The sequence below is a fragment of the Exophiala dermatitidis genome (assembly GCF_000230625.1).
Source record: "Exophiala dermatitidis NIH/UT8656 unplaced genomic scaffold supercont1.5, whole genome shotgun sequence".
In the NCBI taxonomy this organism is placed as follows: Eukaryota; Fungi; Ascomycota; class Eurotiomycetes; order Chaetothyriales; family Herpotrichiellaceae; genus Exophiala; species Exophiala dermatitidis.
In genome coordinates this window covers 2,360,436-2,382,826 of record NW_008751650.1, presented here as the reverse complement: position 1 = coordinate 2,382,826, position 22,391 = coordinate 2,360,436, and the positions used below count along the sequence as shown (strand labels likewise).

General features: G+C 51.9%; 7 protein-coding genes across 7 annotated transcripts; 4 read left to right on the top strand and 3 right to left on the bottom strand.

The window, feature by feature from the left end:
- Positions 1-60: 60 nt before the first annotated feature.
- Positions 61-5,106, top strand: HMPREF1120_06422 (myosin ATPase). Its single transcript, XM_009160625.1, has 2 exons — positions 61-314; positions 373-5,106. Exons 1-2 carry the CDS (start codon positions 204-206, stop codon positions 3,703-3,705), a joined length of 3,444 nt encoding a protein of 1,147 aa, XP_009158873.1. The 5' UTR covers positions 61-203; the 3' UTR covers positions 3,706-5,106.
- A 96-nt stretch (positions 5,107-5,202) lies between these two features.
- Positions 5,203-8,630, top strand: HMPREF1120_06421 (ATP-dependent RNA helicase dhh1). The gene has a single exon (XM_009160624.1). It carries the CDS (start codon positions 5,671-5,673, stop codon positions 7,189-7,191), a length of 1,521 nt encoding a protein of 506 aa, XP_009158872.1. The 5' UTR covers positions 5,203-5,670; the 3' UTR covers positions 7,192-8,630.
- Positions 8,631-9,008: 378 nt separating this feature from the next.
- On the bottom strand, positions 9,009-12,946 carry HMPREF1120_06420 (uncharacterized protein; the record flags this gene model as incomplete). The annotated part of the gene is made up of 2 exons (XM_009160623.1): positions 9,009-9,237; positions 9,330-12,946. The coding sequence occupies 2 exons, from the start codon at positions 12,944-12,946 to the stop codon at positions 9,009-9,011; spliced, it is 3,846 nt and encodes a 1,281-aa protein (XP_009158871.1).
- Positions 12,947-13,719: 773 nt separating this feature from the next.
- HMPREF1120_06419 (ubiquitin carboxyl-terminal hydrolase L5) lies at positions 13,720-14,869 on the top strand (the record flags this gene model as incomplete). The annotated part of the gene is made up of 3 exons (XM_009160622.1): positions 13,720-13,935; positions 13,988-14,179; positions 14,225-14,869. The coding sequence occupies 3 exons, from the start codon at positions 13,720-13,722 to the stop codon at positions 14,867-14,869; spliced, it is 1,053 nt and encodes a 350-aa protein (XP_009158870.1).
- A 481-nt stretch (positions 14,870-15,350) lies between these two features.
- HMPREF1120_06418 (F-box protein 21) lies at positions 15,351-17,283 on the top strand (the record flags this gene model as incomplete). The annotated part of the gene is made up of 3 exons (XM_009160621.1): positions 15,351-15,760; positions 15,823-15,988; positions 16,045-17,283. The coding sequence occupies 3 exons, from the start codon at positions 15,351-15,353 to the stop codon at positions 17,281-17,283; spliced, it is 1,815 nt and encodes a 604-aa protein (XP_009158869.1).
- Positions 17,284-18,424: 1,141 nt separating this feature from the next.
- Positions 18,425-19,756, bottom strand: HMPREF1120_06417 (uncharacterized protein; the record flags this gene model as incomplete). The annotated part of the gene is made up of 1 exon (XM_009160620.1): positions 18,425-19,756. The coding sequence occupies one exon, from the start codon at positions 19,754-19,756 to the stop codon at positions 18,425-18,427; it is 1,332 nt and encodes a 443-aa protein (XP_009158868.1).
- A 700-nt stretch (positions 19,757-20,456) lies between these two features.
- Positions 20,457-22,100, bottom strand: HMPREF1120_06416 (DnaJ protein, subfamily A, member 5; the record flags this gene model as incomplete). The annotated part of the gene is made up of 1 exon (XM_009160619.1): positions 20,457-22,100. One exon carries the CDS (start codon positions 22,098-22,100, stop codon positions 20,457-20,459), a length of 1,644 nt encoding a protein of 547 aa, XP_009158867.1.
- Between the last annotated feature and the right edge of the window lie 291 nt (positions 22,101-22,391).

Genomic DNA, 22,391 nt, shown 5'->3' with positions numbered 1-22,391 from the left:
TTTCGGTGAGTTATTAGAGTGGTTTTCGCGTAAGGTCGTTTACTAGCATGGCACCAAACGATCTTCGCCTCGACTCACGCGTCGGAGACGCGCCTGCGTTGCCTGCACTGGCAGTGGCCGCAATTCACTTTCCCTCAATCTATCAAGTACAATAGTCGCCAGCATTGACTTTCAACGACTGGAAATCCATACAGGTCGCCGTCATGGCGCCGCTGAAGCGCTCAGCGCCTTTCGATGACGGAGACAGCAACGATGACAGCGACAACAATGTTGAGAGGAGCAGTCGAGTGGCCACCCCGGCCTCGAGATCATCTGTACGCATCTTCTTCTGACCAAGGCTAATCGTGAAGACCATATCTGACAGCTGCGCAGAATAAAAGACGGCGAACTAGCGACGAATCCTCCGTTCGCAGGGATGCATCGAGCGACAATGAAGAACGCGCGAATGCAAGCACCCCTCCTTCCGAGTTGGACTCAGACGATGACGGGGAGGACGAAGAGGCAATGCTTGCTGCCACACAAGCAGTCGAAGCGAGGAAACACTCCAACAGAACAAACAACAATGAACCGGCGGCACACGGTATTCTCGAGGAGGTGGAACTGGAAAACTTCATGTGCCACAAGGGTATGGTGTTCAAGCTGGGCCCTTTGATCAACTTCATCTGCGGCAAAAATGGCAGTGGTAAAAGTGCCATCTTGACGGCTATCGTTCTGTGTCTTGGAGGGAAAGCGTCCGCGACGAATCGGGGCGCAAAACTACAGAATTTCATAAAGGAGGGCGAGGACCATGCCCGCATCCTCTGCAAGATCAAGAACCAGGGCGACCACGCATACATGCCGGAACTGTATGGCAACACAATCCAGGTCGAGAGGCACTTTTCGCGTTCGGGTGCCAGTGGGTTCAAGCTCAAGTCTGAGAAGGGACGCATCATTTCCACCCGGAAGTCTGACCTCGAGGAGATATGCGACCACATGATGCTGCAAATTGAGAATCCGATGACCGTCCTGTCGCAAGATCAAGCTCGTCAGTTCATTGGCTCGTCTAGCCAAACGGAGAAATACAAGTTCTTCATGAAGGGCGTGCAGCTCGAGCAGCTCGATCAAGATTACCGGCTCATCGAGGAACAACAAGAGAACATTCGTGCCAAGATCGAGGACAAGATTCCAGACTTGGAGGATCTGAAGAAAAAGTATGAAAGGGCCAAGAACAAGCAGGAGCTATCCCAAAAATACGACAGTATGTTGGATAAGGCTCGTGATCTCCGCCGCATCATGGCTTGGGCCCAAGTGGCCGAGCAAGAAAATATCAGAGAGTCTTACGCTGAGCTGGTACGCGAAGAAGATGCCAAAATAGCGCAGGCTGAAGCCAGACTTGAAGAACTCGACCAAATCTTCCAGGAGTCTGACCGGGCCGCCACGGAAGCAAAGGAGGCGTATGATGCGGCCAGAGGGGTCGTTGAACAAATGCAAGAGGAGAAGAATGAAGCAAAGGCACGGCAGGAGGAAGTCAAGAGGGAGACTTCGGAGGCTGTGGCTGAACAGCGGTCAATCCGTGCGGCGTTAAAGGAGGCCGATCGGACAATCCAGGCTAAGAAAGAAGCCATTCGAGAAGAGGAACAACGGTTGGCCGAACTTCATGGTGGTGGTGCTGCCCAGCGTATATCCGATCTTGAAAGCGCGCGGAATGCTTTAGAAGAAGCCAGGAGGTCTCACGCGGAGCACAAATCACAGCGAGAAGGCTTACTAAAGGATACTGTGACCATGGCAAACGCTGTCCAAGAAGCAGAACAGGCAAAAAATGCACAGCAACAAAGAGTCAGACAGCAGGAACAGAACCTCAGACAGTTGATGGAGCACCGCAATTCTCAGGACTTGTCATTTCACCAGAACATGCCCAATCTGCTGAAAGCCTTGCAACATGAGAGAGGATTTCAAGAGCAACCCATTGGGCCGCTAGGAAAACACGTGAGGTTGCTCAAACCGGAGTGGTCTTCCATCCTTGAGAAATCGTTCGGCAGCGGACTCAACTCATTCATTGTATTCGGCAAGAGCGATGAAATCTTGCTGAGCAATATCATGCGCCGAACGAAGTGTGTTCTTCCCATCTTTATCGCCAACCGCCAGCCTCTCAACATCAGGGAACCAGACCCTCGCTTCGACACGGTTCTAAGAGTGCTGGAAATTGACAATGAGGCAGTCAAAAAGCAGCTTGTGATAGCGAACGCTATCGAACAAACTATCTTGATCCCTGACATGTCTGAAGCATCAGACGCGCTCTATTCTAGCGGGCAGCCTTTGGAGAATGTCAAGAGATGCTACTGTTTCAGCCCGACTAGCCGGCTAAGAGGAGCAGCGTTGTCCTATCGGAATGGACAAGCCGCTCAAGATCCGATCCACGAGTTTCACGGTACCCCACGGATGCGTACCGATATTGACGAAAGCATACGTCGGCAAAAAGAGGCAGTGCAAGAGTCGAAGGACCAGTTGCGCAATGCCGAAGAGGAATGGCGCAGTGCTCGCAACCGACATCAACAATCGAACCAAGCTCTCGTCCGTCACGATCGAATGGACAGAGAATTAAAGATTGTGGTCCAGAAGGCAGAGGATGCGGTCGAACGCTTGCAGGATGCTGTCATGGAAGACGAAGTGGAGAGCGGCAAATTGGAGGTCCTACATCAACAATTAACGGAGGCAGAGGAACAGAAGACTGTGCATGAAAGCTCCTATGTCGACTCCGTTACCGGTCTTGATAAGCTGAAAGCACGACTACGAGAGGCGACCGAGAAATTGAATGAACTCGACGAACGCATCAGAGACGCGGAGGCCGCGGCTGCTCAGGCCCAGTCTGTCGCACAGAAGGCTGGCAAGAAGAGAGCATTCGATCTAGGAGAGAAGAACAATCTCATTGCCCAAATCGAGGATAGCAAACGAGACCGTGCTGAGTCCCAAGCCAATGTGGCTAAGATGGATGAGAAGATCGCCAACTTTTCCGAACAAGCTCGCGCAGTGTGTGAGCGGGTCAACGTCCCTGAAGGCGAAACCCACGAAAGCTTGCAGAAAAAGTACAAGCGAATCCAAGCAGATTACCACAAATATCACGATCGAATCGGCGACCGGGAACAGATTGCGACAGAAGCTGCCAAATGGTCCAAGGCTTACGAAAATGCGAAGAAAGAAGTCAAAAGCCTGGAAAATCTCCGCGACAAGCTTACCGAGACAATGGTGCAGCGACGGTACCGATGGAAACAGTTTCGAAATTTCATTTCGCATCGGTCCAAGGCTTCCTTCATGTATATGCTGAGCGAGAGAGGTTTCCGTGGAACACTGACCCTGGATCATAAACAAAAGTTGATGGACATTCGGGTCGAGCCCGATATCACCAGACGTGATGGCACAGGACGCAGCGTGCGGACACTATCTGGCGGTGAGAAGTCGTTCTCTCAGATTTGCCTGCTTCTTGCGATCTGGGAGGCGATGGGAGCTCCTATAAGATGTCTGGATGAATTTGACGTGTTTATGGACGCCGTGAACCGAACTACCAGCGTCAATCTGTTGATCGAGGGAGCGCGGCAGAGCATTGGGGGTCAATTCATTCTCATCAGTCCCGGCACCAAATCTGACATCAAAAGAGCGCCAGATGTCCATCCTATCGAGGTCCCTGAACCAGAAAGGGGTCAGACGCGTCTTGCCTTTGCGCCGGCATGACGGCAGATCAGAGTCATCCCCAACGAACGGCCAGCTGCAGCGATATCCGCTGCGGTAGTTCTTGACTAAACCTACGGCTTCACATGCCAGTGCTTCGAGGCAGCAACGAGCAACGGCAAGAGACAGAGTTTGGTGTCGCGTTGTGTCACTGCGGAATGCCAGAATGATCTGTCCGACTCAACACAGACAGCAAGTCAGAGTGGTTGGTCTGCCTCTTCTCTCTTGCACCACAGCATACTTGCGAGGCTTGATTTCAACAAGCGCGTACAAAAACTAGAATGCTAGCTCACCGACAGCGGCAGCCGTCTGAGGACGGTTGGATTTCACCGGGTTTGTGTAACGATATCTGTGCTTCGCCAGTCTCCGCGGGCTGTAATCTTGCGATTACCCTTCCAACCGTGCCGCATGTGTGCGCAAATAATGGTGCGGTGACGGGCCTCATCGGTTGTGGAAGAAACATAGCCAAGATCTGCGCTGGTCTTCCGTCCCGATCTCGAGGATTGACGCATCAAGTTCATGATTCCTCATGCACGCTGCCTTTTGTTGGGAACCGGCGATACACCAGCAGCTTAAACGGACAGATACAGCGGTATGTGTCTCGCCATGGCGGCTGAGTAGACTGTAGGCACGGACAAGCCAACTCATTATCAGCAGCAGCGACCCTGTTAATAGAAAAGAGTTTCTCAGTTAGGAGGAAGGAAAACGTCTTCTTTGATTGTCAAATGTACGAGTATCAATATGCGCTGAACTGTACGGACCTATCCTCGATTGATGATGCCGTCATCCCAGATATCATGCCAACACAACTTCAACCGGCATTGGGGCAGCAGCACGAGCGATATGGGCAATGGTCTGTCCGAAAATGGCACAATCACACTTCCCCGTGAACAACGCTGCGATCGCCGGCCAAGCAAGACGAGAAACTGCGGTTGTGTCCCACGGTGTGTCAGGGGAAGGTACGGGATGCTTCATCTTACAGACTGACCACTCGCGGCTGACCACATTCAGCTGTCCTTGCAAAGGCCCCAGAGGCCCAGGAGCGTGTCCCAGAAGCTGTGTGTGTCCCTGCAACTGAAGCAAAACGAGTACTTGTGACCTGAAGCATCATAAGAGAGTGGCAAAGGAGATATCTTCATGGTTATTGAAGGAGGCAAGGGGGTATTCATCGCGGTGCAATAGGGCAGCCTGTCAAGAACCAGATACTGTTCTTAGACATGAGGAGAGATGAACTTGCTCCTTTCGAGCCTGGCGGGGCTGTCCTGATAACACCCCTTGATGAGAAGAACGTCGAACAAGTTGGAATACTCCGAGTCTGGGCTCGCTACAGCGGGATACTGTAAAACCCCCACTGCGGTGGCACTGCACTGATATAGAGCCTAAAATGGAATAGTGTAGATCTGGTCTTGGCATGGATTCCCCCTGCAGCGGCGTCTCACGTGACCGTAGATTTCTTTTGGTTGTGGGCGGCGTCGCTTGATCCCTTCACCACTGCAAGTCGCCGACAAAGCACAACCACAGACCCTTTGTACACACAACAACAACTTGAACCACTTCAAACGCTTGTCAAGGAAGAGGATTATACTCTCTACCTTTCACGCCCACCTTACATACGTGCTTACGTTCTTCTCGAGGTCTTTACAGAGATCCACCACCCTATTACCTTCTCAGCAAGGCTCTCTCATCCACACATTTGCGCACACAAACACGAGGAGACCACGACCGCCACAAACAACCAAACTTGGTCCCGCGCTCATACAAGTTTACGCACCCATCCTCTGTCTCTTCAGAAGCACTCCAGTGCTGCCTGCGTTTGAACACTTTCTCCATTCCTGACGGGAATAAATCCACCTGAACCAGCTGGACTCGACCCTATCCCACCAGCCCATATCTTGCGGCTAGCGACAAAAACACCCCTCCTATCCTCCTACCTACTCTACTGCACAACAACTTTGGATTCTCCTCAAGATGACGGATTCGTTGGCAAATCAGCTGAACAAGACCTCATTAAACGATGGCGCAGAAGACCCCAACTGGAAAGACTCTCTTAATCTGCCTGCCAAAGACAGCAGACAGCAGACAGAAGATGTCACAGCCACCAAAGGTCTCGAATTTGAAGACTTCTATATCAAGCGGGAGTTGATGATGGGCATTTTTGAGGCCGGTTTCGAGAAACCTTCCCCCATTCAAGAAGAGACCATTCCTGTCGCCCTTACCGGTCGCGATATCCTTGCGCGAGCGAAAAACGGTACTGGCAAGACCGCTGCCTTTGTCATTCCTACGCTCGAACGAATCAACCCGAAGAATCCCAAAACGCAGGCTCTCATCCTTGTGCCTACTCGAGAATTGGCCCTCCAAACGTCGCAGGTTTGCAAGACGCTTGGAAAACATTTGGGTATCAATGTCATGGTGACTACTGGTGGCACCGGCTTGAAAGACGACATCATTAGATTGGGCGAACCTGTGCATATCATCGTGGGAACTCCAGGCAGAATCTTGGATCTTGCAAGCAAAGGCGTTGCCGATCTGTCTGAATGCCCGATATTTGTCATGGACGAAGCAGACAAACTCCTGTCCCCCGAATTCACCGTTGTTATTGAGCAGTTGCTCTCATTCCTTCCCAAGGATCGTCAGGTCATGCTGTTCAGCGCCACATTTCCGATGATTGTCAAGTCTTTCAAGGACAAACATATGCGCAACCCCTACGAGATCAACCTGATGGACGAGCTTACCCTCCGCGGTATCACACAATACTATGCTTTCGTTGAGGAGAAGCAGAAGGTTCACTGTCTCAACACCCTCTTCTCCAAACTCCAGATCAACCAGTCCATCATTTTCTGCAACTCGACAAACCGAGTTGAGCTTCTTGCAAAGAAGATTACAGAGCTCGGCTATTCCTGCTTCTACTCTCACGCAAAGATGCTCCAACAGAACCGAAACAAGGTTTTCCACGACTTCCGCGCTGGAGTCTGCCGAAACCTTGTTTGTTCTGATCTCCTCACCCGTGGTATCGATATCCAAGCCGTCAACGTGGTTATCAACTTCGATTTCCCAAAGAACGCTGAAACGTATCTCCATCGTATCGGTCGTTCGGGCCGATTCGGTCACCTTGGTCTTGCGATCAACCTGATCAACTGGGACGATCGGTTCAATCTCTACAAGATTGAACAAGAGCTAGGGACTGAAATTCAGCCAATCCCGCCTTCTATCGACAAGAGCTTGTACGTGTACGAAAACCCTGAAAGCATTCCTCGGCCCATGCCGCCTCCACAACCTGCGAAAGCCCTTCCTTCTAACGCGCAATACAATGCCAATTCCAACGGTCAACCCCAGTTCCGTCGACAACAGAATCAATCCAATGGTTATGGGCAAGACTACAACAACCAGGGACGCGGAGGATATCGGGGCCGAGGTCGTGGTCAAGGTCCCCGCGGGCGTGGGGGTTATTCCCAGCAGACGGCCGCACCAGTTGGTCAGACCGCTCAGTAAATCTGGGGTGATTCTGAGCTGGAGGTTTGATCTGACATTTTGGTGCACTGGCGTTTTCTTTCCATGGCTTTTTTGCAACGGCGTTCTGTCTTTTTCACATGCTTACGAAGGTCCACGACATGCGACATGCGCAAGCTCGGAGTTCAATCATGGTTAATATGATTTCACATGCTATGCGATCTGTACAACAGTCTCGTGCAGTATCTCTTTGCTCTTTGGAATGTCACCGTTCTGGATGGACGGAGCATGAGCAGTGGTCTCGTTTTCCGTTGACTGAGCCTGGTTTGCAGTCATTCAGAGAGGACTATGACGATGTTTTGTCTTCGAAAGAATTTTGGGGGGTCGGGGCATGTTTGCACAACCGGCGCCAGGTGCGAACATTGGACCGCAGACCGCTACAGGGGTTGTAGATCTGCACGGCGTTCAGTGGGAATTTTCTGTTTTTCATCCAGAGACTTTCCATGACTATGCGACCTGGTTTACCAGCTTGCCGGACCCAGCAGAGGCTACTGATATTGTTTTTCAACTCGACTCTCCACATTCTTACTCCAGACTCATGCGAACCCACGATACTCCCATCTACTCTGATACCGATCGGAGCTTTGATACTCACAACTACACCCGCTACACACGCAGTACTTCGGCCAATGCTTGCTCCCACATCCGACACATATTGACCGCCTTTTTTCGATCCCATGACTACCAACTGCCCCTACTTGTTGAGACATCAACCGTGGATGTCTCGGCGCTCATCACCTTACTCTCAGCCCTGACCCAATTGGATGTTCCCAACGAACTTTTCGCTGGGCCTGACATCGACAAAAACAAATCTCAATCTTTGTTGTCCCATCCTCCGTCTTCAGAACTAAGATAAGACGAGGATCCTTTTTATCCATGGACACAAAGAGGACCCGGCCCCGCCGGCACCACCTACAAAAACTCAAAAACCTTACAAAAAAAGAATAGGAGGAAACATTACAGCCCCCGAAACCTAACGCTGCCGAAACGCTGCCCCAGCTAGCCCTTGGAAGTCGCCAGCGTTCCCGCGCTTCCTGGAGTCACAACGCAGCAAAGCAAGCATGTCGGCTTACCCATTGTACGTGTACAGAAAACAGTCACAACCCAAATTTGCGGGTTACTTGTAACCCGGAGAGCCGAGAACTACGATCACCCAAGTCCAGGATAAGTCCCACTGATTTGGGACACTGCGGGCTAGACAAAGATGCTCTTTATTGCCAAAAGACAAGATTAGCTTGCCAGTGACCGATGCGATGATCTATCTCGAGATGGGCAACGACTCACTACTGACTTCATACCTATCATGGCATCGTACCCAAATTGGAACTCTGTCAGAAGGAGTTGGTACCTCGAGAATAAGGTAGCTAGCTAGCTAGATCTAGGTCTTGTTGAGAATTAATAGAGCCATACTTTCCTCTGAATTCTTTATTGTTTCGTATATTTTTCTTGATGATTCTCATTTCGATGATCTCGGAGCGCGTGTACCTGCGTGTACCTGCAGTGGGTGAGTGGTATGCGACCGGCCAACAATCGAACCCACGTCCGTTTTGTGAGAGGTAAGTTGTGGGATTCAGTATTCACGCTTACAGTCCCGATCATGTTTGTATTATCAATAACAAAACCACAGATCCAAATCGAACAGTCATCATCGACGGATTGTCACTGAATAAATCTGATCTGACCTGTTCTGCTCTGTTCTACATCCCCGTCCCTGGATTCCACATCCAGCTCCAGACCAAAGTCCAAAACTTCGAACAAGCAAAATTCAATAAGGGAAACTGAATATGTTCTTTCCAGTTTCAATGCCCATAAGCCAACAATTTCTGCCCAGCACCACCGCCACCACTTCCACCAAATTTATGGCTCGGTTTAGTGTAGGAGCAGAAGCGGTCTTTAATGGAGACGACCTCGTAGATACCCTCGTCGCTAGCGCGGATGGTCTTGCTGAATTCATTTGAGGTGTCGTGACGGGTCTCGAGGATCCGAGGTGGTCCACGGCCCTTTTTGGTGGTTTCGGAACGCGTGTATCTATAACAAAATGTTAGCCAAAGGCAGTCCCAAGCAAAACAGTCTGATGCAAGGGTGGCTGAAAAAAAGGTATAACGGGAATTCAAACTTACGTAAACTCAAACGGCGGCGTGCCGGTAAACGTGAAAGAGATATCAACCTCGCCGCCTTCGTGGATGTCACTGACGAGAGTTTTGCCACGGCCCATTTCGACGGTCGGGTACGGGTGGATGGTTTTCTTGATCTCCTTTCTGGCGCGACATTTGCCGTTGCCCATTGCGCTGTCGCTGACGCCGGTGACCACGAATTCGCCAGGCGACTCGGCTAGTCGTCGGAACTCGCTGCCTGTAACGCGTGCTTTGCGCTCGCGGTTTTGGAATGTGTAGTATACGTCGAAAGGGGCTTGGCCACTCAGGGAGAACGACACATGTTCGCCGACGCAATAGTCCTCCTGGGCTTCGAGCGGAATGATGGTCGGGGGCGAGGAGACGTAGACCCGCACTGATGAAGGGTCGGATTCCAGAATGCTCTCGCAGCCTCGACCGTCCTTGACGGACCGGATTGAGATGCTGTGTGTACCTAGATCGAGCGAGCTACGTGACAGTGGCCACGAGTATGTTGTAGAGTCAAGGTCCTTGTGACGGAAGATCTCCGGCCGTGCTGAAACGCCGTGGTGCACAACGGCAATCTCCACGCTGAATGGCGGAGTGCCGGTAAAGGTGATGGGAATGTTTTCTGTCCCTTCCTCGACGCTGGAGGTAAAACTCGGGTCATCCTTGCAATAGCCATATGTTTTCCCTGCTTGCGCGAATCGGGCCGATGGCAATGCGTATACCTGTTGCTTGACAACCATGGGGGTGAATCGATTTCTGTCATGAGCGTAACGGTCGTCGGCAAGCTCGGTAAACACATAGGTGTATTCGCCGGCTTTGGATGTGTCCAGGTTGATGAGGGCATTCGATCCGGCAAAACTGGCTGGTTTGTTGCTAATGGCCGATGGCCCTTTGACGGGGTCGAACTTTTGCTGGTATTTCAAGTGGAATGGCGGAGTGCCGCTCAGACCGAGCGCAAGCGCCGATTCATCGCCTTGACAGACAGCAGGTTTGCGCAGTTCATTACTGCTCACTGTTTCCACTGTGGCATCCTTCACAGAGAGTGTTGGTCGAGGAATCCAGCTGACCTGAAACTTGTCCGCTTTCGAATCGACCAGACCAGGACAAACGTCATGCACATTGAGGATCTGGTATGTTCCAGGTCGGTCAACGACGAAAACAGAGTTGGCATCGCGGAAACTGTGCGTGACTGGCCCAGATCCGTCATCCAAATTCTGTAACGAGACCGTCCATGGCGGACTTCCCTTGAGTCGCAGCGGTAGTTTGATGGATTTACCATCCAACGCCAAGATGGAGCGCTTTCCTTCAATGTCACCAAAAGCAGCCTGTGGCTGTTCGGGTCGCACCTCGACGTGCCGTTCCTCTTTCAGTGTGGTACGACAACGCGTGTTATCCTGGACGCCCGTCAGAATGACAGAATATGTACCTCCCTCGGTCAATTTGGGAAGTTCGATATCCACGCTGTCGGTATCCGAGTGAAGGCTGTGCTTCTTCCTTTTTCCGTTATGGATCACTTCGTAGTCCAAATCCCAGGGTGCTTGACCTAGAAGTCTGACTGGGAGCGAGGCGGTCTGGCCAAGACACGTGTGAATGGCACGATTGTCAGAAACAAACATTGCCGATGCTGGTGGCCTGATATCTTGTTTCAGTACAAGGTTCTGGTCTTTGAGGGAGATAGGCTCGTAGACAGCATCTTCGACCTCTAGGAAGTTGTAGGTATAAGAGCCCGCTGATTTTTCGCGTAGTTCAATCTGTCCTCGCATGCCACTAAACTCTTGGACTTTCGGATGCGCTTTTCCCTTGTGCGTGACAGTATACCTGACTCTAAAAGGCGGTGTTCCGGTAAAGTCCAAGTTGACATACATGCCAATGGGGTTGCCCGCACATTTGTCAAAGATATCCTCGGTCTCCATCGTAAGACTGGGCTGGGGAGGGTTGTACAATTGGCAGGTTGACGGCTCCAGAACCTCGCCGTGGCAAAACTGGCTGTCAATTGACTCGAGGGTATATCGTCCTGCTTTGCTGATTTGGGGCACTGACCGCTGGCTCGTCATTTCATGGACATACTCTTCGGCCTCGGAAACTTCTGACTCGGTTTCGGTTTCGGGGGCGAAACTGTATTTGAGCTTCAACGGCCAGTCAGAAGGATGTAGTTTGTCGGCAGGCCGTATGCGAACAGGCAAATTCAATGAGTGGTCCTTAGGCACCGCAATCATATGGTCTGAATTGCAGCCGACCAGATTGACTTGAGGTCGATTATGGACCGTGAGACTCTGGATTTGATGAGAATGCGGACCTTTAGCATGGGGCGTGTGGTAGACGACGCGGTTGCCCAAACCGTCTTCCACTTCCTCAACCACGTAGGAATGGCTGCCATTCTGGTGGAGTGCCTCATTGATCTCAAAGGACTCAACCATTGATTTTGTCCAACCCATCTGAGGTCTCTTAAGATCTACAACAGCTTGAGAAGCCTCTTCTGGAGTGACATAATCCTGGTCGGCACGCGGCTGAACATTCTGGACAATTGAACTGAATTGGTGGCCATTAACAGTCTTGCTGTACTTCACCTTGAAGGGAGGGACACCAACGACCTGCAATGACACATTGCTCAAGTCTCCCGTGCATCTGTCCACAGCGCCAGTCGATATTGAAGCCTTGGGGCATTGCACAACGGCCACGTCGAAACTTCGTTTTCGGACTTCCAACTTTGTGGTATCAATAACTCTGGTCAACTGATAGAGCCCTTTCTTGGAAACAGGGTAGTACAATAATCGAGGCAAATTTGCATCAGAGCTCGAGAAGCCTTCATTGGCCTTTTTCAGCATCTGTTTTGCTTGCTTACTACCAATCACAATTGACTCGACTTCGTCCGTGTCGAGGTCGTATCGTTGCAGCTCGATGGAGATAGGAATGGTTTGGTTGATTCGGATGGGTAGTTCAACTGAAGGGTTCGATGCATCGAGACAGAAGGCTTGCTTTTCGGGGTTGAGAATGGCAGATCCTTCTGGTAGAATGTGAATGATCTGTTTCCCCAAGATAATGGAAGAATTGTGTAGGATATCGGCAGGTTTCACGCGGTGTTCTGAGATGGACAATTCTCGATCGTACGCCAGCTTGACAATCGCTCCCAGCCAAGACAACAGTGGAATAGGAATCTTGTACATCAAGAAGGCATTGGCAATGGCGTGCAAGAGCCACAACGTGAATGTCGTGGCAAACGACCATTGGAGCCATGGTATTCGGAAAGTAGGTAATGCCACAAAAAACGCTGCGTCTATTCCCACCCATTTCAGAAACAGCCACGTCGAGTCGAGATCATTCTCGACGTTGCATGAGTTGTATAGCCTCCAGGCCGTCAATCCGACATAGAAAGCAAAGACATAGAACCTCTGGGACGGTACATCCACGATGTCGGTAGAAATCAGTGGCGTGCTGTTGTCCCCCGACGCAGCATCGGCGGGAACTCGTACAGGTCGTGTTATCGGAGAGGGTTTGTGGGATGGAGGACTCTGAGGTGACCCAAAAGCAGGAGGACCATTGTTGTTGAACGTCCGCAGTCGAGGTTCGGTTCTTGGGGTGGTAGGGAAGGCCGACCGCAGTCGCGGGGTTTCATTCATTGCACCATGCGGTTGGAAGCTTGGTTTGGTCAAGCAAACGATTCCCTTGTCCAAGACAAATTGTGTTTCCTCAAATGTTACCCCGAGTCTTCAATGGAGGTTGCTTCGGTGTAAAGGTTGGAGAGGGAGAGGTTCGAGGCCGGTATTAGTGGTCGATATTACTCGGATAGGGGGCGGAGGCTGGTGGTATATGGCCTACAAGGCTCAAAAACATGGATTAGAGCAGTCCAACTGTTCTAGACAGCGGTGGTCGACGTGTCTTGTGCACGCGTCTGGCAACATTCGCAGGACGTGAATTGAATGTGACGAGGCTGCGACTTGCGCTTCTTGGCGGCGATGACGTCCATTCACAGCCTCGCACGTGACCAGCTCTTTACATCAAGGTCAATCGTTCTTTTCGATTGTTGTCTACGGACTCATACGTGGTTGGAGACACACCTTGTAAGGACAGGTGCCCAGGTTGGGCATTTGGACTGTGATGTTCGACTTTTCAGTATCGCTACAGCTGTGATTTACCGTGAACAACAGGGGAAATAATCGCGCTAAATGGCGTCTGCTGTGTGCCTTCCCCTCTGTCCAATCGACAACAATCAACTTCTACAGCTTTGCTTTCCTATGATTGATGCGACAATGAGACTGAGTGCCTCTGGGGCGCCTTGATTCTTTCACTCTTGCTAGTCCTCTTCTATATGTTGCGTCTGGAGTAAAGGCCTTGTCTTTGTACGCGAACTGTTTGCTGCTCAGCCGATCTGCTTCCCTTGGAAAAGCACAATATGGTACAAACGAGATCGGCGGAGACGACTGTTGACGACGACAACGTTATAGCGCAGCCCGCCGCTGAGCCAGTTCCAGATACAGCTTCTACCCAAGCGACCTCAACTGTTGGTTCTTCCGCCGAAGATGTTACACCTATGAGCACAGACGATGCCGTCGCTGCAGGCGAACAAGCCGGTTCATGGAAAGGCTGGGCAATCCTCGAAAATGATCCGGTATTCCTTGCTACTTCTTGCCCCCTGTGGCTCTCATTCTCACTGCTACCAGGTTATTTTTACTACACTTTTGCGGGAGTGGGGTGTTCCAAACGTCCAAGTCCACGAGATTGTCCCTCTTGATAGCTTGTTTGATCACGCTCCAGAGAGCGTGTATGGTCTGATATTCCTGTCGCGTTGGACGCCCACAGACACTGTCAACAGCATCACCGAGCCACCACACGGTGTGTGGTTTGCTAACCAGGTATGGAATTGACGTAGCCTTCACGACCTCAGCTCATATAGACAGATCTCTGATTTTTCGTGCGCCACGGTTGCGCTTATGAACATCATTAACAACCGAATGGACCTCGACCTTGGACACAAGTTGAACGAGTTCCGAGCGCAAACTTTGAACATGACCCCAAAAGATCGTGGAATTGCCCTGGACCGGTTCGACCATGTTAGGGATGTCCACAATTCGTTTGCCACTGACATCGACAAGATGAACGTCGACTTGCGACTCAAGTATGATGCCATGGCGGCTGAAAAGAAGAAGAAGGCCGCCACGACCCGGCGGCCTCGCAAGAGACTTCGGGAGGATGAAGATCTTGAGGATGACGATGTTGGATTTCACTTTGTTGCGTATGTCCCAGCAGAGGGCGCCGTTTGGAAAATGGACGGCCTAGAAAGACTCCCTAGAGAGGTAGGGAGGCTTTCGGACGGAGACAGCTGGGTCTCGATGGTACTGCCTGAGCTCCAGGCTCAATGGGAATCAGCGGCGTCCGGTGCCTTGGAGTTTTCCCTGCTGGCATTGACGGCGATGACGGACTCGTCCAGCGTGGACAAGGACCGAGCCAAGATGGAGCGGGCGAGAGAAGACTGGGGGCCGTTGATTGCCCATCTGCTGCGCCTCCATGCAGAGAGGGGTGACCTGAGGGAAGCGCTAGAGTAGGGGAGCGCAGTTCAGGATAAACAACTTCCCCATGTCTTGGTACTGGCGAGGACGATTGTGCCGGCGTAGGCCATCGACTGCAGTTGCAGTGGTTTCGGATAGTGATGTAATATTGTGAAGCAGACTGGCAGGATAGTCCTCCGTGAAATCAGATGGAGTACCAGTCAATACTACAGGTAGTAGTAGTCCTAGTATGGCCGTGAATATCTCCCCGCGACGACGAGGCTGCACTGCAGGTATGGAATGTGGATTGTGATTGGGCGGCTGGATGCGACGTGTAAATGACGTCTCCGAGTTGGGCGACTTCAACTTCACTTCTGCGACGGCGCCTCAACTCGCTTCAGATCGCCTCACTTCAAACCCTCCAACTGTATGATTTCAACAAGTGGATGTCGTGGACCCCTGGAGACGATATTATCTCAGATACAAGTATCAAGAATTACTCTGTGTCTGATCAGCCCGTAGCCGGAGCCACGGCGCAATGGGCACTCACTTAGCAGAGCTACCCGATGAAGTGCTTCAGACCATCTTGCATTACCTCCCTCCAGTCTCAACAGTGGCCTTGCAGAAAACATGCCGTCGTTTTGCCAATGTTGCCAATGAGCCAGTTATCTGGAAGGCCTATTGTCAGCGGGAATTCCGGTGGTGGGACAGCGCGCATGACATCGAAGCCAGGTTCGAAGACGCCGCGACCACCGACTGGAAAGGCTTATATGCCCACCGCCATCTCGCCGCTGCTGCCACTCGGCACGGCATCAACAAGATCATCACCGAGGAGGTGGGCCGTCTGGACGTTCTCAAAGAAATCCTCGACGAAGGCTATGATGCAAAGGATACCTTGTTCGACATGTTTTGGAATGCTTCTTCCTCCGAGAACCACCTAGCACAGAAGTGAGTTTTTTCACCGTTCCAACTGACCAGTCTGTACTTTAGTCTAACATTTTTCGTCCAAGGTATTGGTGTCACGCAACGCTGGGCTGTCTGCATCGACTAGTCGCAGCAGAGGAATGGGCCCAAATGGACGCTGAGCCAGATCCAAGAAACGACCAATACGAAAGACCGCTGGCTGCCCTGGACATGTTCATCATAGACGAGCGCGCCGAAGGAGACATTGACGATGTAAGCAATATTTAACGTTTTCACACTGACTCCTCTGTTCCATGCTGACCGACCAGGTGATTGCACGACTAGACTCGTACGCGGCATCAGTGCACGCCGCACACCCAGACATTGACGACATGACACCACGACAGAAAGCCATGGCTGTCGCAGCCCATTTGCTGGAGAAGAAATGGGTGGGCATCCACGACGATCGCGACTACCATAGTTTGGACCACATGTGGCTCGGGGTGGCGCTGTTCAGCTCGAACCGCAACTCGGTGCCTCTGATATCAGCAGTCATCTACTGCTACGTGGCACGACAGTTCGGACTGCACGCGGCGCCATGCAGCTATCCATTCCACGTGCATGCCCTGGTCCATCCGCCAGACGGGATCGACCTGGATGGCAACCCACTACCGGAAGGATACCAGTCAGGGGACGACAACGACTTCCACACCATAGGGACGGACGACTATCCTTTGACAAATCTATACATGGACCCGTTCCGCAGCGCAGAACCCGTGCCACTCGAGAGACTCCAAACACAACTGCAATTCATCAGTCCGCATTCAACAAGCGACCAGGTAGCATCATACCTATCGGCAGCGCCGCCACGCAGCCTCCTCACCCGCACAGCACACAACATCCTAGCCGCGCCGTCTCACTACGCAGGAGCCCCACTGCATCCGATCGACCGACACCGCGCTACCTACGCGGCACTGTTATCTCTAGTAATGGTGCCAGCAACGCACATGAGCGCGACACACATACGCCAACATCTGTCGGTGCTAACGTCCCATTTCCTCGAGTATTTCGACCTTGACGTCCATCTTTTCGAGACATACATATTGCCTCGTGCATCTGTGCTTCCCGACGCTCGCGCGTACCGGAACCTGCTGTATCAGCTGAAAGATTCTGACCACGAATCCCGCCCGGCAAAGTACCGTTCCGACCCCCGTAACTTCGTGGTCAGGTACTGCGTAGGCCAGATCTTTCGGCACCGTCGTCGCGGCTATCTCGCCGTCATTTATGGGTGGGATCCCTACTGTCGCATGCAGGAGCAATGGATCCATATGAACCAAGTCGATCGATTGCCCAATGGCCGTCATCAACCATTTTACAATGTTCTGGTTGAAGATGAGTCGACTCGCTACGTCGCCGAGGAGAATATTGTCCTATTGCAACGTCATGAGATTCAAGAGGACAATATTATCGATGCGTTTCCCATCGAGATCGGAAAGTGGTTCAAGCGATTTGATGCCCAGTCTGGCATGTTTGTCAGTAATGTCCGTGACGAGTATCCCGAGGATTAGTATTTTGTTTGGGAACGCGAATGGCAGAGTCTGCGGAGCTGGACTTTTACTTTTTCTCATTGAGTTACGCAATGCGCAGCTGGGGAAGGGGGAGGAAGGGCGGCGGGGAAATGGGAAGAAGGGGCCAGTTTGCTTTTGTCTTTTGCAAGTGTGCAGCACGCTGGTATTATTGTACCGGCGTCGGCGTAATGGTGGGGGGAGAAGGGATGGTCGTGGGCACGATACAGGATAAATGGCTATTGTGGATGGTATCGGATCGGGACAGATGGGCTCAAGGTAAATGGACGGATGGATGGATAAAAGGTTACCTGGTACAGCACTCTTACGACGACATGACATGACCAATAATGTGTCTCGGGTTTACGTTCACGTTCACATTCATCTTCACGCGCAACCTCGAACGTGGGTAGCTATGACGGTTGCAACGCGTTACCAGGAGTTCAAGTTTCTCTCTTTATTTTTTTTTCTTTTGTTCAGCTTGTCTTGTCACTGTGTCAGTCAGATAGAAACGGGAATGGAAATGAAAATCGAAAAGTGATATAATTTATATGAGGTAGATAGTAGCATAATGTAGGTCACTAGGAGCTGAATGTAGTGTAGTGTAAGGTGGTGGTAGTGTAGTGGTAGGAGTCAGTCTTCGCAGTCTTGACTCTTTGGCTGTGAGCTAGGGATGGTAGAAGTACGGGCAGACGATGTGGTAGAGGTATGGTCGGGTCTCGTTCATCGTTGGTGTAGTTGTTGTCATCGTGGTCGTGGTCGGATTTCAGGGCGAGGCAAGAGTCTTCCATGTTCAGCGAGGACTGACTCATGACCTGCCGATTCAATTCGGTCAACCAGTAGGTATCCAAGCGGACCCCGTGTCTGCCTCCACGTATGGAGGGGTAGATGTGAATGCTTTTCAGCAAACTTTTCACCCGGATACCACAGGTATAGACGGAGTCCGTATTGTTCCTAGCCATGTCCAATATGGTTGTGTTTATGCCCAGCCGTCAAGTCCTCTCGGAGCTTGTGGAGCCAGCGCGACAATCGTGGTTGCACCAAGTTCAAGCTTGTTCTTCTTTCATGATATGGCGTCGCTCACATGGCCCACTGCATTTCAACCAGATGCATATGTTCTTTTCGTTCCTTCTTTGTATAGTGTTCAACCCCCCGTTGATGCCACGTTTAGTTCGACGGCCTGTCTTACGACTTCAACGTCGACAGGCCTGCAGTCCTTCTTCAACCCGACCCGGATCATAAATTCATCAAATTCTGCCGCATCGACGCCAAGACCCCTGAGATGCCCTTCCTCAATCTGGACCAGGACCGGCTTTCCAAAAGCTTCGTCTTGACAGGCATGCACCCATGCCCCGGACAAAAACGATACAACATCCTCCTCAAACTTGTCGAGGGGATACTTTTTCCCCAGCCGATCAAGTCGGCAATTGATCGACAGTACAGAAGCGTGCGCCGGCATCGTAAATTCCGACATCCACTTCAGCCGGATCTGCGTCCACTGGGCCACTTCTGTAGAAGGATCCGCATCCGCATCCGCATCCGAAGTCTCGCCGACGCAGAAGAGGTCATTGATGAATCCGTAGTTGGGACCCAGTTCTTCAACGGGGTCATCTGCGTCAGAACTAGGACCCAGCGAGGAGAAGTCACGCAGGTCAAGATATCCCCATGCAAAACATTCCTGTAGACGTGGCAGTGGATGATGATGGGCTGTACCGAGCCTGATCCTCAACGACTCAATGCTAGCCTGGAGCATGAATTGGCCGACGAGATCCATCCACTTCTCGTTCGTATTCTGGCCCAGCACGGCGGCGACTTGGGCGGATATCAGCATGAATCGCGGGATCAGGTCGAACAGCAAGGGGTGTGGTTGTCCTGCTGAAGGAGGCATGATGCTCCGCGAAAGGCGTGAAGGTGAGGGTGGTGCGTGAGATTCCGGATCCAACGCTGCTTGAACGCTGTCCCATGCTTCGTAGATCTGGGATTCGACGTCCCGAGCCACGTCCCATGGCAGATCGGCTTTTGCATCTGAGGATGCCGCCTGCTTCCCTTGTCGGCGAGCCTGTCGTTCTCGCGCGGTGAGCCATCGCCGGCGATGGGTGAGGTGCTGCGCCGTCTCTCTGCGCAAGCCCTCGCACATGCTATCCGCCAAGTAATGGCGGTCGTATAAGCACCTTCGACTGGCTACCAGTACTAGAAATTCAAGCACGTCGAGGTTGAATGCAAATTCCGGACCGGGGCGATGAGATGGATGAGTAGACTTGAAAAGACGGAAGAACGAGTCGAAGATGGACAGGACGCGCAGGGCATCTGTAATTGACTTGCGTATAGTTGCATTCCAGTTCACAGAAGGGGCAGGGCCAGTAGTCAGTGATAGGAGGTCGAAGTGTGTCCTGATGGCTTGGTGGAGGCTGTATTCGAGGATCATGTGGTCCACGTCGAACTGGAGCTCCGGGTTTGCGCAACGATTGTCTATCATTGTGAGTGAGTCCCGTTGGCTTGGGGTTGAGGCGTCCTCGTATATCGTTAACAGCGAATTGCTGCTACTGAGATATCATTGCAAGGTATAGTATGTCTCTGGTCAGACTGAAGTTCCGGTGTGGGACAAGGTCGGTGGTTTTACAGGCTTGGTCACGGCCCGACCACAGTCATTTATAAAATTGTTGATAAGCAAGAGGGGCACTGGCCATGACAGCGCATGGCGGTATAGAAGGACCAGGGTGACAGAGATTGTGGGATGACTTCAAGATACATGATGGTAGTCTAACTGTAGCAACGGAGGACGCGGTGGGAGGAAGAGGCAGAATGGGCCTCGAATGGCCTGGCCGGCGTCTCGGCAGTTGATTGGCCAGATCGCAACCTGCCTTCACCGACCATGAAACAGTCCGTTGCCTTCGCTTCAAGGAGACACACAAAGACAAATTGCAGGATGACTGTCGAGAACAGTGCTTGAAACAAGACCTGGTACAGCTGGAACAGTTTTCACGATGGTACATTTGGCCCTACACAGGCCAGGCCCACTACTACTACATTCAGCCCTCAATACTCCCACACACCGCCTGTGGCATCCATGCTACATACGCTCACAAACGCCTTCGCTATGCATGCATAAAAAGCTAGTCCATCATACGACGAAACACAAGCGAGATCTCGGCCTCAGAAAAACCAAAAGGCCGGATTCATCTCCTTTTCTTGCCCTTCCCTGCTTTGGCCCCTTTGATTTGCGCTACAGGGGCAGCATGATCTTTCTCCTTGATATGGTTGAATAGCTTTGTCTTGGAGGGAAACTCGGCTTTGCACACGGCGCAGGTGAACTCGGCGATGGGACGATCAGACTGTCCCGTGGCTTTTTGCGCCGCCTTCTTGGCCCTTTTGAGCTTCGCTTTGCCGACTTTAGGCTTCGATGCCTCTTCTGGATCGGATGTGGCGGGGGTATCTGCTAAACTGGTGTCTTCCAATCCGGCAGTGACTTGTTCAAGCTCTGCTGTCTCTCCGACCAGCCGCTGTTCAATATCGGAGCGCGGAGCGTAGTCATCGTCCGATATATCCTCAGACACTTCCCCGCTACCCCTCGCATTGATCGTACCATTTGTCGGTGGGTGCTGCTCAGCGTAGTCAGACCCATGATCGGAGAGATCCTCCACTTCATGAGCATCGTCCGCTCGATTCCCATTCTGGGTCTCGTCCGCTTCCTGCTCCTCTACCAAGGCGTCTTGAGGATCGGGTTCTGCATCTCGACTGTCCAGATTGAGCTCTGCACCTTCATGGCGCATTTCTTTCTGTAACTGCTTCAGTAACTTAAGATGCTTCTTGCCTTTTTCATGGGCTTTGAACTGCGCCTCGCTTTTGAACGTTTTATCGCATACCACACAATCGTATTCATGTTCTTCCACCTCGGACTCGCTGGTGAACCCCCCTTCATGCTCGTCTCTATCCCTCGATTTAGCCCACTCAGGAATCGCCTCTGTATCATATTCCTGCAGTTTCGCCTGTCGTGCTGCTCTCGAACGGGCTGCTTGTGCCGCCGTTGCTTCACGAAGCGCTCTCTGCCGCTCAGCCTCGGACTTTTGGTTGTTCTGGACTCGAGGGTCCCGCTTTCGCACGAAAGCAACTAGCGAACGGACCGCTTCGTTGAACTCCTGAATTGCGTCCTCCCGCAGCTTCTTGTTTTCTTTCTCCATCAATCGCCGGATCCGTCTATCCGGGGCGTCGGACAGCCTGTATTGATCCTTCCATGCATAGCTCTTCTTGGTCGCAAACCCACTCCAGGCTGCGTAGAACGGCCGTACCACATCCTCGTAATCATCGTTGTCCAGGCCAAATTCAGGGTAGTCCATCGGCTCTTGCGCTTCCCATTGGCACGCAATGTCTTCCTCTTGGGCGAGCTGTTTGAAGAAGTCGTTCAATCCGCCAAAGAACCCACTAGGGGCGTTGCTGTATTCCAGCCGGCCATTGAACTTCATCATCAACTTCAACACATCTTCCGTCGTAGTCATGCGAATATTGTAGGAAAACTCGTCGGTGCCGGGCCCGGCGGCCTGGTCCCCTCGGAGGAGAACATCTCGGTGCGAGTCATACCAGGCTCGTTCTTGGGGGTCGGAAAGGACTTCGTAGGCAGACTGGATTTCGGCGAAGAGCCTGGTGGCATGTTCCACATTGCCATAGTTGCGATCGGGATGTAACTCGAGTGCTTTGCGACGGTAGGCCTTTTTGATTTCGTCATCGCTGGCAGTTCGATCGACACCAAGAAGGTCATAGTAGTCTGATTTTGCTGGGACGTCTTCTTGGGCGGCGGCATTGTTCGTAGATTGCCCTTGACCCATTGTCGAGGAGAATTGCCAAGGGAGATTTGCTTGCTCAGCCAATGTCTGCCGGCGATTTCATGTCTACAAGCCTCAAAAGCCTATGCGATGACCAGGGAGGAATATGGGCCGCTTGATTCGAGGTTGTGGAAGTGAGAGCGCAGCCAGCAGTACTTTTGCTGTGTCCTTGCGCCCATTTCCATTTTCATGTGCAGCCTCGTGCTTGTGGCGGGCTCAGCCTTGCGGGAGTGACCACGTGACTCCATGCTGAGATTATGTCATATATCACGTGCGCGACCTGACACTTTGACG